Raw genomic sequence first — 15,141 nt, 5'->3', positions numbered from 1 at the left:
TGGAACAACAGACTGGTTCCAAATAGGAAAAGGAGTACGTCAAGGCTGTATATTGTCACCCTGCTTATTTAACTTATATGCAGATTACATCATGAGAAACGCTGGACTGGAAGAAACACAAGCTGGAATCAAGATTGCTGGGAGAAATATCAATAACCTCAGATATGCAGATGATACCACCTTTATGGCAGAAAGTGAAGAGGAACTAAAAGCCTCTTGATGAAAGTGAAAGTGGAGAGTGAAAAAGTTGGCTTAAAGCTCAACATTCAGAAAACGAAGATCATGGCATCCGATCCCATCACTTCATGGGAAATAGATGGGGAAACAGTGGAAACAGTGTCAGACTTTATTCTTCTGGGCTCCAAAATCACTGCAGATGGTGACTGCAGCCATGAAATTAAAAGACGCTTACTCCTTGGAAGGAAAGTTATGACCAACCTAGATAGCATATTCAAAAGCAGAGACATTACTTTGCCAACAAAGGTTCGTCTAGTCAAGGCTATGGTTTCTCCTGTGGTCATGTATGGATGTGAGAGTTGGACTGTGAAGAAGGCTGAACGCCGAAGAATTGATGCTTTTGAACTGTGGTGTTGGAGAAGACTCTTGAGAGTCCCTTGGACTGCAAGGAGATCCAACCAGTCCATTCTGAAGGAGATCAGCCCTGGGATTTCTTTGGAAGGAATGATGCTAAAGCTGAAACTCCAGTACTTTGGCCACCTCATTGGAAGAGTTGACTCATTGGAAAAGACTCTGATGCTGGGAGGGATTGGGGGCAGGAGGAGAAGGGGATGACAGAGGATGAGATGGCTGGATGGGATCAATGACTTGATGGACATGAGTCTGGGTGAACTCCGGGAGTTGGTGATGGACAGGGAGGCCTGCCGTGCTGGGATTCATGGGGTCGCCAAGAGTCGGACACGACTGAGCGACTGATCTGATCTGAGGCAGTTACAATGGATATACAAGGAAATCTGTAACAGGTTCAAGCAGTGAATACCTTAACTGAATCCAATCAAAGGTTGAAGTCACCTAGACCCAGGTTACAGAATTTCATCCACCTTAATTAGGTAAAAAAACTGAAAGGAGGAATAAGAAAATCAAGTAAGGGAGTCACATGGGAAGTTCAGGTTATGAAACCAATCTTCTGTGGTCCCTCTTAGCATAGAGATTCTAGACGTCAGTGTGTGACACTTTGAATCCTGAAAAAATTAGTCCTGGTGGTCTGCAACTCTGGTTCATACAATCCACAAAATATTTGAGAAGTATGCAATCTCAATGAGCTAATAGATAATCAAAAACTATTTGGAATGATAAAATTGTCATCTTAGTGGGTAACACTTAACTATAAAATTAAGTAGAAAAATTACAAGGTTTACTATTTTTATGTTTAAGAAAATTCTGTCTCTACGTGGTATTTTGTGTTTGCAACAGATGAAAAAAATGTAGCATGTTACATAATCTAACAAATTAGGCCATAAAATATAGCTTTGTATTTAATTTTAGGCTTACAATGAAGTTATGGAGGCTTCCCTGGTGGCTCAGCGATAAAGAATCCGCCTGCGATGCAGGAGACTCAGGTTCGATCCCTGGGTTGGGAAGGTCCTCTGGAGAAGGGAATGGCTACCCACTTCAGTATTCTTGCCTGGAGAATCCCATGGACAGAGGAGCTTGGTGGGCCACAGTCCATGGGATTGCAAAAGGTCGTGCATGACTGAGAGTTATAGGTATAAGAGAATTTTTGGTTTGTAAAATCTAATAGTTCAGTTCAGTCGTTCAGTCGTGTCCGACTTTTTGTGACCCCATGGACCGCAGCACGCCAGGCCTCACTGCTGCTGCTGCTGCTGCTAAATCGCTTCAGTCGTGTCTGACTCTGTGCGACCCCAGAGACGGCAGCTCACCAGGCTCCCCTGTCCCTGGGATTCTCTAGGCAAGAACACTGGAGTGGGTTGCCATTTCCTTCTCCAATGCATGAAAGTGAAAAGTGAAAGTAAAGCTGCTCAGTTGAGCCGACTCTTAGCAACCCCATGGACTGCAGCCTACCAGGCTCCTCCGTCCATGGGATTTTCCAGGCAAGAATACTGGAGTGGGCTGCCATTGCCTTCTCTGCCAGGCCTCCCTGTCCATCACCAACTCCTGGAGTTTACCCAAACTCATGTCCATTAAGTCGGTGATGCCATCCAACCATCTCATCTTCTGTCGTCCCCTTCTCCTCCTGCCTTCATCTTTCCCAGCATCAGGGTCTTTTCAAATGAGTCAGCTCTTTGTATCAGGTGGCCAAAGGACTGGAGTTTCAGCTTCAGCATCAGTCCTTCCAATGAACACCCAGGACTGAGTTCCTTTAGGATGAGCTGGTTGGATCTCCTTGCAGTCCAAAGGACTCTCAAGAGTCTTCTCCAACACCACGGTTCAAAAGCATCAATTCTTATGCATAGGAAAAATCAAGATTCCCCAGAAACATCATTTTGATTATTTGAATTTTTAATAATGATTTATATAACTTGTAAGGGATGTCCCTGGTGGTTCAGACAGTAAGGAATCTGCCTGCAATGAGGGAGACCTGGGTTCAATCCCTGGGTCGGGAAGATTTCCTGAAAAAGGGAATGGCAACCCACTCCAGTATTCTTTCTTGGAGAATTCCATGAACAGAGGGGCCTGGCAGACTACAGTCCATGGGGTCGCAAAGAGTCGAATATGACTGAATGACTAACATTTTCTTCTTTCTCATATAATTGGCAAGAGTTTATTTATTATTCTTTTTGGCTTTTAAAGTACTTAAAGAAAAATAAAATATGCCACTGTTGTAAATGCAATTTAAAATGTTTAAATAAATTCAGCTGACTTTTAAAATTTATTTAAAATTTTTATAGAAATTAATAATATATTTATAAGATTTTTTACAAGTTAAAATGAAAGTTTGAGGAAAACTAGATTTGCAAATATATAACAGAACAAATCTTTCAAACCAAAGTAGCAGCAAATTGATTTTTCTGTTTATAAGATTCACATGGCTAGCTATGTCTACTTTGCAGCCTAGCAGTCCCTCCTCACTCACTTTTCAGTGTTTAATCATTGATGGCACAGAACTGCAGGAGCCTTAAAAGTAAGATATTTCAATATTATTTCTAATATTTTCAACTTAACTAGAATCCAAAAATTGTAGATTAACTGGCTATGATGCAAACAGGCTCTAGAAGTAGGAAAATACAATGAATAGACTTCTGATCTAAATTCTGACTGCTTTTATTCATCAGTTTATACTCTTATCATGGATTTTAATATATCCAAGGGAAGGATAAACCATATCTAGTGGTAATTGTATTCATGACATATATAAGCCTATCATATATATATATATAAGCCATTCAAAAATTTTACTGATTTAAAAAATTAGAAAAAAGTACACACATCATAAATGTAAAACCTGATGAAAACCTACCAAGTAAACATGGCCATATCACCATTATTCAGATCAAGAGATATTGTCAGGCCCCACAAATCCTCCCAGGTGTCCTTGCCCATCACAGCCAACACTCCTCCCCACGGGTAACTTCCTGACTATTGAGTTCCAGCACCATATATTGCTTTTTCTTTTTAATATCTGTATTAGTAAAATAATTAAAAATAAACCATATATATTTTTATATGGTTTATTTGGTCTAATATTTTTGTATGTGACATTTATCCATGCTGATTTTTGTTACAGTATTTCTTTCACTTTATATCTATATATTATCATATTATATGTCTTAGGTTTTACTATGATATCCAGCTTCAGTTTTCTCTGCATTTACATTATGTGACTTTTCTTAGAAATTCCTGAATCTTGATTTTTTTTTTAACTTTTGGGATAATTTCCCCATTATATTTTTATTTCATGATTATTCCCCAAACTCTATCCTGTACTTCTAGGACCCATATACAAGTATGTTGATCTTTATCAACTTGTCTTATAAGTCTTTTACTGTACTTTCCCTCATTTTTTTCTTTTTGGTTTTAGTCTCTGAACATCAATCTGAATATTGTCTTTTGACATGTTTTCATTTTTCTGACTTGTTTTTTTTTTGTTTGTTTGACTTAATCTGTGATTAAACACATCCATTGAATTCTAAATATCAGTTATTTTGTCTTCCTTGGTTCTAGAATCCCATTTTCTAAACCATTTTATATACTATTGAATATTATTTATTTTTATTTTTTACAACTTTATTGAGGGATTATTGAAGTACAGTTAACTGCACAAAGAATAAATTTGATAATCCTTGATATATGTACATATCCATGTGTTAGTTATCAATTGCTTCATAACAAATCACCACACTTTTAATGGTAAAATCGTATCACCCACTGCTCCTTTTCATTTCTGCTATCTGTAGACTTCATTTTCACCATGATGAACTTCCCAGGTGGCACTAGTGACAAAGGATCTGCTTGCCAATTCAGAAGATGCAAGAGATGCAGATTCAATCCCTGGATGGAGAAGAGCCCCTGGAGTAGGAAATGGCAACCTGCTCCAGCCCCAGTGTTCTTGCCTGGAAAATTCCATGGACAGAGGAACCTGGCAGGCTACAGTCCACAGGTTCACAAAGAGTCAGACACAACTGAGTGACTGAGCACATAAACAAAACTCATTAAAAGCATTAGACACAGGATCACAGGTTTTATTTCTATCCCTACTGTCACATTCAAATATTAGTAAATTTGGATTCTTCCTTCCCTTCTTTCTTTTTCTTCTTCATTGTCTTTGCTGTTATATTTAGTTGCTCTTTTTGTTTGTTTGTTTCCTTCTAAGAGTGACAGGCTTCATCTCCCAGGTATTTATGACAGTCATTTGATCTTGTGATTTAATTTACCAGGTAACAAAGAGCTGACTCATTTGAAAAGACCCTGATGCTGGGAAAGATTGAGGGCAGGAGGAGAAGGGGAGGGCAGGAGGAGAAGGGGATGACAGAGGATGAGGTGGTTGGATGGCATCACCCACTCGATGGACATGGGTTTGGGTGGACTCCAGGAGTTGGTGATGGACAGGGAGGCCTGGCATGCTGTGGTTCATGAGGTCACAAAGAGTCGGACATGACTGAGCGACTGAACTGAACTGAATCAAAAACATTTCCCAATGCTAACATTTAAATTAAAACAAAATACTGTGTTGTTCCCAAACAGAAGCCAAAGCTGTAAAACCTGACATATTTAGGCCTTATTTTAACCAATTCAAAATTTATCTTAAATGTTTATTACTGTGAAATAGAAACTAAATTTTTGTTTTCCTATAATCACTGCATTTACACAAACTTTAATACATTTGCCACCAAACCATACAATTTTAACTACACAAATCACAAAATACTTTATCTGTTAACAAGAGGTATTCACGGGAAAGACTGTTAAATACTTACGTTTCTGTTGGAATTGTAAATGGAGTCATTCTATAGTTCAAAAATGGACTTGAAATCTCAAGAAATTGGTCAGGCTTCTTTATTACTATTTCTAAAAAGAGAAAGGTAGTGTTCTACACTTATTAAAAGAAATATTCCAAGATTATATGTAGAATTTACCATTTAATGCAATACTGATTAGATTAGCCATTTACTCAGCAAATTTCAATAGACTTAAATAGAAATGTATGTGATACATAAAGTTTTGTACTAAAAAGGCTTTATAGATCCTGCCAATTTGAGATTTCTTTAGTCTTCCTTCAGTTGCTTTCCAGATTTACAACATGAAACAATGAAATCTCAAGGGAGAAAGTCGGCCATGTCTTCCAGAGTTATTACTGTACTTGGCATTTGCTGCTATTTCAAGTACAAGAAAGACTTTCTATAAAAGTCTTTTACTAAAAAACGTGTTCTTTTGGTTAACCTCTAACAACACAATTGCTCAAGACTTAAAAAAAAAAAAAGTGGGCTAAATACATGAAGTTAGTAGTAGAAGAACAGAAAATGTAACAAATAAAGGTCAGAAGTAGAAAAGAAAGCAATAGGTCAAGAAAATAGTTATGGGTATTTCTAAAGGTGTCTGGAGTAACTTCTCAATGGATAAGGCACACAGCCCATGCACTAATATGGTGAACACTGAATTAAACATTAGGCATGATTATCTTCACCAAAGCTGCTATAGCAGTGGAAAAGATGCCCACAGGATGAAGAGAAGTGAGAATATGACACAGTGCATTTGACTTTTCTGTGCTTGTTCTGTGATCATCTCTAAATTGATCTCTTTCTCTGTTTCCGGTTAATTTTCACTTGAAATTCTAAACCCAGTGGAGAGAAGAAAGAGCAATGTGGTAAGCCTCAAAGTGGAAGACCTCAGTTCTGGAATCCCATCAATCCTGAGGTTTTCTTCCACAGCTTACAACAGAGACATAGAGTTATACAACAGTCAGTAGCAAAAATCAGAAAATAGCTGTATAGTCAATATTTTTCCTTTCCTTCATCTATTTCTGATGTTCTGAAAGAACTGTTTTAAGTGTGGCTCTATGCATTTAGGGTTTCCCAGGTGGCTCAGTGGTAAAGAATCCGCCAGCCATTGGAGGAGATGCAGGAGACAGTTTCGACCCCTGAGTAAAGAAAATCCCCTGAGGAGGAATTGGCAACTCACTCCAGTATTCTTGCCGGGAAACTCCCGTGGACAGAGGAGCCTAGCGGGCTACAGTCCATGGGGTCACAAGAGTAAGGCACAGCTGAGCACAACAACCTTTGCATTTAATTAAAATATAGCTTTTAATTAAATTAAAATATAGCTTTTAATTAAATTAAAATATACCAAGATTTTTCTCTCAAGCATCACGTGAATTCTGATCTTTGGAAAAACAAAAGTGGACAGGAAGGAAAGAGGGAGGGAGGAAAATTGGAAAGTTTCTGGAATCAAAATCAACAGTTGGCACTGGAGTGGCATCAACAGCCTGTTGCAGAAACTCAAGGAATGTAAAGAAATAACTGAAATAATGAAGCAGGTGGGAGAGAGGCAGACAAGGTTAGTAAAAAAAAATTAAAATAAAAATAAACTGACCGTTTCTCCTTTACATCTAAGCCAGATATTTCTTTAATCTTTGTTCTTTTCTGGCAAGGATAAAACATGTTGTGCTAGAAAATTTTTGCCACCAGCTGTACTGGTTGTATCAACGTAGGCAGAAAGCAAATGTGAAGAAAATTACATGGTTAACAGTTGTTATTTATATCTTAAAAACATGTAAGTTATGGTTGGAAGTAGGAGGCAAGGAACAGGTAAATACTCCAATCTCTGTGGCTATTGTAGTTTTAGGATCCTGAGTACCACTGAGACTTATGCATTGCTCTGTGGCTGAGATACAGTTCTTCTGTCCCATGCACTGAAGGATCAGCAGTACTTGAATTGGTAGCAGGAACACAGCAAGCATCATCATTAAGAGTACAAGCCGTGGTTCACGGGACCGACCATTTAAAGCTTATTTACATGCTTTTTAGGGATGCCTTTAGTAAATTGGCACTAGGTATGTTCACTGTGGTTTTGACTTCATTGTTCATTCAAGGACAGGCCTAATGCAATAACCTCTAGAATGTGATGACCTGTTACTGGATGAATACAATTAGAAGATAATGAGGTACTGGAAAAGAAAAAGGAAGAAAATGAGAAAGCAAGGAAATGAACACAAAAAAAAGATAACAAAAAAGATAATTTAAGCTTTTTGGAATAGGAAATATATATATACATACACACACACATATAAACCACAGCACTCCAATTCTTTATCATCTTTCATTAAAAGCTGCAAGTGTAAATTAGCTACGGGAAGGCCATATGTTTACTTTGAATCAACATAAACAAACTAAGCTATTCTGTTAGGCCATAATTTTTTAATTTTTACTTTTTGTTTTCTAATGCCCTCTGCTCATGATTTTTCATTTATGGTCTTGCTCATTTCTTCTCTTGCCATGTTGGTCTCTCTTCCATTCGAACATGGTCCTCACAGAAGGAGTGTAAATGAAGACATAGAGAAATGATTAAAGGAATAAAAAAATAGACTTGGATTATAAGGAATTCAGAAATAAAAGACAAGAATAAGAACCAGGTGGGAACAGACTCCTTAGCATATTCTCAGCCTGTGTGAACCTGTGTATTTCCAAGCACAATTGCTTGGCCAAATTCATTGGCTACACGACAATATTGACAGGAGCCAGCCCAGGCAGAAGTCCTACTCCTATAGCAGTTTCAAATAGAATTCAGTCAATTCAAAGATGATGTCCTACTGGGCACCACAGAATGATCCCCATGTTTGAAATTCACACCAGTGGGTTAACATATATACTATTTAACTTTCTGCATTATTTGCTCCAAACCACTTTTCTATCACAGTCATAATCATAGTGCCATCATCCAAAGAATGGCCTTTATTTATCTGGTCAGTTTAGATGTGAAAACCAAACTAATCAGAGCCTGAGATGTGCAGAAGTCGTTCTTTCAGACATAAAATTAGATGAAGGCTGTAAGTGTAATGTTGGTTTGCTTTCTTGATATATCGCTCACGTTACAAATAAAACTATTAGAACTTCATAGAGAGAAATGTTGATTAGATTTTTGGACAATATGAACCATACCTTGAGCTTCATCTGTTATAACAGCTTCTTTTTTTTGACGAAAGAGTTTCCAAGGAGGTACAGGAGGTGGTTTTGGTGGTGCTATAAGGGGGCAGGATCTAGTTCTTGTGACCAGCACAGGATGGCTACAGATATGGGAAAGCCCATATTCTCTAAGCTTCTCAGCAGAATCAGCCTAAAAAGTGGAAGGCAGGGTTAAAAGGATTTTTTGTATCTGCTTTATGCATTTAAGATAACACTTTTCATCATTATAGAAATATTATCACCACTATTCTAGAGAGATATAGTGGTAATATTTCTGCATCCTTTAGTGTAAGCACCAGGGCTTCCCTGGTAGCTCAGATGGTAGAGAATCTGCCTGCAATACAGGAGATCCAGCTTTGATCCCTGGGTCAGGAAGGTGCCCTGGAGAAGGAAATGGCAATCCACTCCAGAATTCTTGCCTGGAGAATCCCATGGACAGAGGAGCCTGGCGGGCTACAGTCCATAGGGTTGCAAAGAGTCAGACACAACTAAGTTACTAACACACACACATAGTGTAAGCGCTATTACTGTCTGTATTTCTTTCAATCTTTTAGGGTATCTGGGGCTCCCTGTTTTTATTTACAAAATGAGGGACTAGAACTAGAAGTCACTTTTCAGTTCTAAGATTTTAAGATTCTATGACATTGCAGAAATCTCAGAATATCAGTTTTGGTCCAAAATTAATCAACTATTACTTTTGTTGGACTTCCCTGGAGTCTCAGATGGTAAAGAATCTGCCTGCAATGTAGGAGATACAGGTTCTATCCCTGGGTTGGGAAGATACCCTGGAGAAGGGAATGGCTACCCATTCCAGTATTCTTACCTGGAAAATTCTATGGACAGTGGAGCCTGGTGGGCTATAGTCCATATAGGGTCATAAAGAGTTGGACACAACTGAGCGACTAACACTTTCTTTAAAGGTTAAAGATTTGATACAAGTACTTAACATATAAAGTCTTTGTCAGTTTTTTTTTTTTTTTTTCTTTACCAGCAATTGCTTGATAGTTTTCAAAAAACCCCACTGCCCTTACTGTGTTGGGTCCGTGAGGGTAACCAGTTGCCTTGTCTACAGTTTATGTCCTCAGGCTTCCCTACACAAAATCCCCATGATCACTCCTGACAAAGGAGGCATTCACAGAAGGGCAGATGGTCCGGGCAAATCCAAATCAAGTCATTGGAAGAAATTCAAGTCATTGTAGAAATTCAGCTACTGACTGATGACTGAAAGATGCGTAAGAAATCAAAAGGTATGTGAAGGTTGAAGTAACATACCCTGTAGTCAAATTCTGATATTCATGGTCTAAACCCTGACACATTTAAAGTAAAATAAAACATTAACTACATTAAAATCAGTTTTGCCAATAACTGTTTTTCTTCCTAGTGGTTTTATATCATTGATTTCTATGCAAATAGCAATGTTTGAAAATGAAAATTTGCAAAGCAGTCATTTGAATTAGGGTCAGAAGCTCATCTACTAGCCTATTGGAAATTACTGCCTCAGCTAGAACATGTATTATTAAGTTCAGTAGAGTTATTTAAAAGCTTTATAAATATATGGAATAAAAAGAAAAGTTGCTTCAATGTTTTAAATTTTTTTTTTTTAAAAAAGCACTAATTTAAGGAGAGGAAATTGTCATGCCCCTTTTATCCCATCTATATGGTGGCAATTCATTGAAGAAATTCAGAAACCTCTGAAATTATGCTTTAATAATTCAAGGTCATCTCTTTGTGACCCTTTGGACTGTAGCCTGTGGGCTCCTCTGTCCACTGAATTTCCCAGGCAAGAATACTGGAGTGGGTTGCCATTTTTCCCCTCCAGGGGATCTTCCTGATCCAGGGATTGAACTGGCATCTCTTGTATCTCCTGCATTGCAGGCAGATTCTTTACCCACTAAGCCACTGGGGAAGCCCTAAGTAGTATTTATAAGTTGAATAATTTCTGGATAGTTCATACATTTGCTCTACATATCTCAGTTCCTTCTTATAATTGCAACCAAAATTGTAATCCACTTGCTTTCTCTTTTGAACAGTGGAACACCAGAAAACAAAACTATTCAAGGCATTCAGAAGATGTAAGATATAGTATTAAATAATTATGTATAGTATTTTCATCTATTATATTATTTAAATAATTCACAAAAGTATTAGCTTGATGTAAAGCATGTAAACCAGTTTCTCATACTTCACTTTATTTCCAACATACTACACAATACTTCTGAATAAGGTAAAGTAATGCTTAATAATTGTTATAGTTTGATATTGAGAAACTTTGTTTAAGGGTTCCAGATTTCCTTATATTAGAATTAGGGACAGAGAGTAATTTAAAATAGTGAAACATTCTAGTGAAATACTTAATAGGCCTCTTCAGGAAATATTTTTGAATAATTCATGTTTTTGTTGTTGTTTAATCACTAAGTTGTATCTGGCTTTTTGCAAACCCATGTACTATAATCTGCCAGGTTCCTCTGTCCATGGGATTTCCAAGGCAAGAGTACTGGAATGGGTTGCCATTTCCTTTTCCAGGGGAATCTTCCTGACCCAGGGATTGAACCTGCATCTCCTGCATTGGCAGGCAGATTCTTTACCACTGAGTCACCAGGGAAGCCCAAATGCAAGACAAACCAGAAGTTTCTTTGCCCATAACACCCTTTCACTCTCTTATTTAGTCCACCTCAGATATTCTAAAAGTAAGGTTTGAGAAGGTAGAGGAGGCTTTTTTAGAACTCCCAGTTAACCCATTTAAATAAAAAGAAAATAATAAATAAACAAATAAAACTAAAATTTAGAAGACCCAGAAGTAATAAGATGGGGGGATAAGGTAGGGTAATTTGTGACACTGTTTCTTTCCAAGTTTTGCTTTGTTTTCTTGCATTCTTTACCAATTCTTCACATAAAGGTAAAGTGTTGACTTTATTTTACAAGTTGGTCTTGTTGTCTTTGGGGCTAGAATTTTTTGCTATGTACTCCATTTAATAAAATTCCATTAGAAAGAATTTTATTCTGTAGATTTATCTTCAAAACATGATATCATCTTTATATTCTGATTTTACCAAGAGACCCTGCTTATCCTAATAGCTAATGTAAAAGAATCAGCAGGAGACTGTAATGTTGGAGGCAGTTCATTACAGCTTGGAAGCTCATCTCATTACTATTACAGACACTGGGCCAATTCCTGAACCACTGGTCCCTGTAAGACATTTCAACCCCCACAGGGAGGATTTATAACACTCTGCATGTCCAGGCTCCCTTCCACACCTCAGACTGCCTCTAAAACTTCTCCTTTTGCAATCTGTTCAAACTCTAGTAGTCCCTTCAACCCAGTGGGTTATCCTTCACCTCCAAACTTTCCAACATAAGCTTCCTTCTGCTTTATGCATATGCTTTTTCCTACTTTCCAGGCTAACTTTAAAGCCATGGCTGAAACAATTTTCTTTTTTTTTTTTTTTTTCCTTTGGGAAGACTTCCCTCAGTTCAGTTCAGTTGCTCTGTTGTGTCTGACTCTGCGACCCCATGGACTGCAGCACACCAGGCTTCCCTGTCCATCACCAACTTTGGGAGCTTGCTCAAACCCATGTCCATAGAGTCTGTGATGTCATCCAACCATCTCATCCACTGTTGTCCCCTTCTCCTCCTGCCTTCAATCTTTCCTAGCATCAAGGTCTTTTCCAATGAGCCAGTTCTTCGCATCAGGTGGCCAAAATATTGGAGTTTCAGCTTCAGCATCAGTCCTTCTGATGAATATTCAGGGTTGTTTTCCTTTAGGATTGATTGGTTTGATCTCCTTGCAGTCTTCTCCAACACCACAGTTCAAAAGCATCAATTATTTGGTGCTCAGCTTTCTTTATGATCCAACTCTCACATCCATACATGACTACTGGAAAAATGATAGCTTTGACTAGATGAACCTTTGTCAACAAAGCAATGTCTCTGCTTTTTAATATGCTGCCTAGGTTTGTTATAGTTTTTCTTCCAAGAAGCAAGCGTTTTATAATTTCATGGCTGCAGTCACCATCTGCAGTGATTTCCTTAATCACCCACTAGACAGCAAGATGTGTCTCTGCCATGTGTTCCATATACATTTTTTTTCGCTCCTTCATTAATTCGTTTATTTGGTTACTCATTCAATGCACTTTATTTAAATGCTACATCTACCATATTCCAAGCAACTTCTATTATGCCAATATTATAACTTTATTACTGTTTGCTTGTCTGCTTTTCTCATCAACTCCAGACTTTGTGGGGAGAGTCCTTATTAATCACGCTCAACATGGTGTCTTCCTCAGATTCCAGCTAGTTGTTTAGCAAAGAATAATTAATTAACATCTGTTGAATTAATGAATAAACATGTGCTTTTTTTGGGCCTTTTAAATTAAAAATTTTTGTTTACCCGTTTTTCAGTCGGAAAGACAAAAGTTCAAGTGAATTTTTCTGTGCCTTCTTTTTTGTGTAATTACAATGTAAATCTTATCTTTTTGTTTTTCAATTTTAAAAAATATTTAAGTACTTCCCATGGAACACTCCTCAAAGCATGGCTCATGGTCTTTTGTAGCCCACAGTATTAGAGGGTTTAATTTCTCTGGAATAGCTAAGGCAATGGCCAGTGTCAGGTAGTAAGATTAAGAAAAATTAAAATCAGGGCTGATGCAGCCATCCTAAAAAGAGACTTAAGTTGAGGGGGGCCCTGAGAAGCACACTTGGATTTAACCATGACTAAACTTGAATAACTTTTCATTAAAAACAGAGGAACTGCCCTTTTCTCTACATTCATAATAGCACATTATGTCCTATTGTCTTGACAATATTACCCTTCTTACATTGCAGACTTTTGCAGTAAGGAATGTTTCCTATCTAAAAAAGAAAAGGATAAGGTGGAGGCAGGAAGAAGGAAAGAAACGGAAGAAGAAACGATAACATTTATGCTCCTTGGTCAAATCATCCAGAAGACAAATAAAAGTGCAATAATCATACAATTGGTGTATTTACATTTCAACCAAATTTCCATTCAATTTTTTAACAGTAAGCTGTTTCTAATTAATCAAATTATTATATTACTGTCTTCTTATACTTTAATGTAATGATTTCAAACACACGGAATTCTAGCAATAAAGTGCTGGATGTCTAAAAGTCCCCCTAGAGGGTTAGGGATCAATACAAATGCAATAAGATGTTTGTCTAAATAGACTGAAGAGTAATCTGGTGAGATTTACCCTTTAAAAGGGAAGGAGAAAAAAATGATTTTTTATGTCCAAAACCCAAAGATAACATAAAAATTATGGCAAATCCACACATCTCATGTAACTTAAATATTATGTTGTCAAATGTTTAACATCACAGGAAAATGTTAGTGATACAGTGTCAAGTGAAAAAGCTAATTTCCAAACAGAAAGTAAAATAGAATTTCCCTGAGTAAAAAATTTATACACATATACATGTAGAAAATATGCAGAGAAGAAAAAAAAAGCAAAGTACATATGCCAAAATGTTAACAGTGCCTATGACTAGGCATTTATGTTACAAATATTCAAATTTTATTCCCTTTGTCCATATTTTCTAAATTTTCTATAAGTTGTTAACTTTCTAAGAAAAAAGCGATTAACATTTTTGTGTGTATTATTTTAAGGCATTCATAGCAGTGGTTTACTAGATATGAATTCATTTAATTTGTCTTAGGTTGAGAAAATACATATGACCTGTTTATAGAAAGGTGATGTATTATTACTTAGAAATGATTTACACAGTTCTCACTGAAATACATAATTTGATGCCCTTTGTTTACTATGAAAAGAATTGATAAACTATATGAAACTACATCTTTTTTTTTTTTTTTTTCAGGTTAAACTATTGCAATCATCTGGGCTTCCCTGGTAGCTCAGCTGGTAAAGAATCTGACCGCAGTGTGGGAGACCTGGGTTGAATCCCTGGGTTGGGAAGATCCCCTGGAAAAGGCCATGGCAACCCACTCCAGGATTCTTGCCTGGAAAAGCCCCATGGACAGAGAAGCCTGGTGGGCTGCAGTCCATGGGGTTGGTCGCAGAGTGGAACACAACTGAGGGACTAAGCACAAAACAGCATTAAGAAAACTTTGCCTGTACTGAGTCCCTGTACCAAAGTGAACACAGAGACAAGACTGAAATTCAAGAATAGAATTTTAATTGAATTCTGGTATATTTTTCTACTTTCGTTGTTGCAAAAGGGTGTTGACAAACTTTGGAAAATTCCTAAAGAGATGCGAGTATCAGACCACCTTACCTGTCTGCAGAGAAATCTGTATGCAGGTCAAGAAGCAACAGTTAGAACTGGACATGGAACAATAGACTGGTTCAAGATTGGAAAAGGAGTAGAGAAGGCTGTCTACTGTCACCTGGCTTATTTAACTTATATGAGAGTACATCATGCAAAATGCCAGGCTGGATGAATCACAAGCTGAAATCAAGATTGCTGGGAGAAATTTCAACAACCTCATATATGCAGATGATAGTATTCTAATGGCAGAAAGTGAAGAGGGGCTTCTTGATGAGGGTGCAAGAGGAGAGTGAAAAATCTGACT

General features: G+C 37.4%; 1 protein-coding gene across 1 annotated transcript in view; it reads right to left on the bottom strand.

Annotated features, from left to right (window-relative positions):
- ADGB (androglobin) overlaps positions 1-15,141 on the bottom strand; it is a 185,652-nt gene that overhangs the window by 97,500 nt on the left and 73,011 nt on the right. Inside the window, exons 11-12 of the mRNA XM_055534699.1 lie at positions 8,571-8,745; positions 5,394-5,484 (exon numbers count right to left, since the gene is read on the bottom strand). Of these exons, the coding sequence (XP_055390674.1) occupies positions 5,394-5,484; positions 8,571-8,745 (266 nt within the window). The remainder of the gene's footprint in view (positions 1-5,393; positions 5,485-8,570; positions 8,746-15,141) is intronic.

Source organism: Bubalus kerabau, chromosome 9, assembly GCF_029407905.1.
Source record: "Bubalus kerabau isolate K-KA32 ecotype Philippines breed swamp buffalo chromosome 9, PCC_UOA_SB_1v2, whole genome shotgun sequence".
NCBI classification, from domain to species: domain Eukaryota; kingdom Metazoa; phylum Chordata; class Mammalia; order Artiodactyla; family Bovidae; genus Bubalus; species Bubalus kerabau.
Note: the sequence above shows the minus strand (reverse complement) of the source record. Positions and strands in the feature narration are given on the sequence as shown.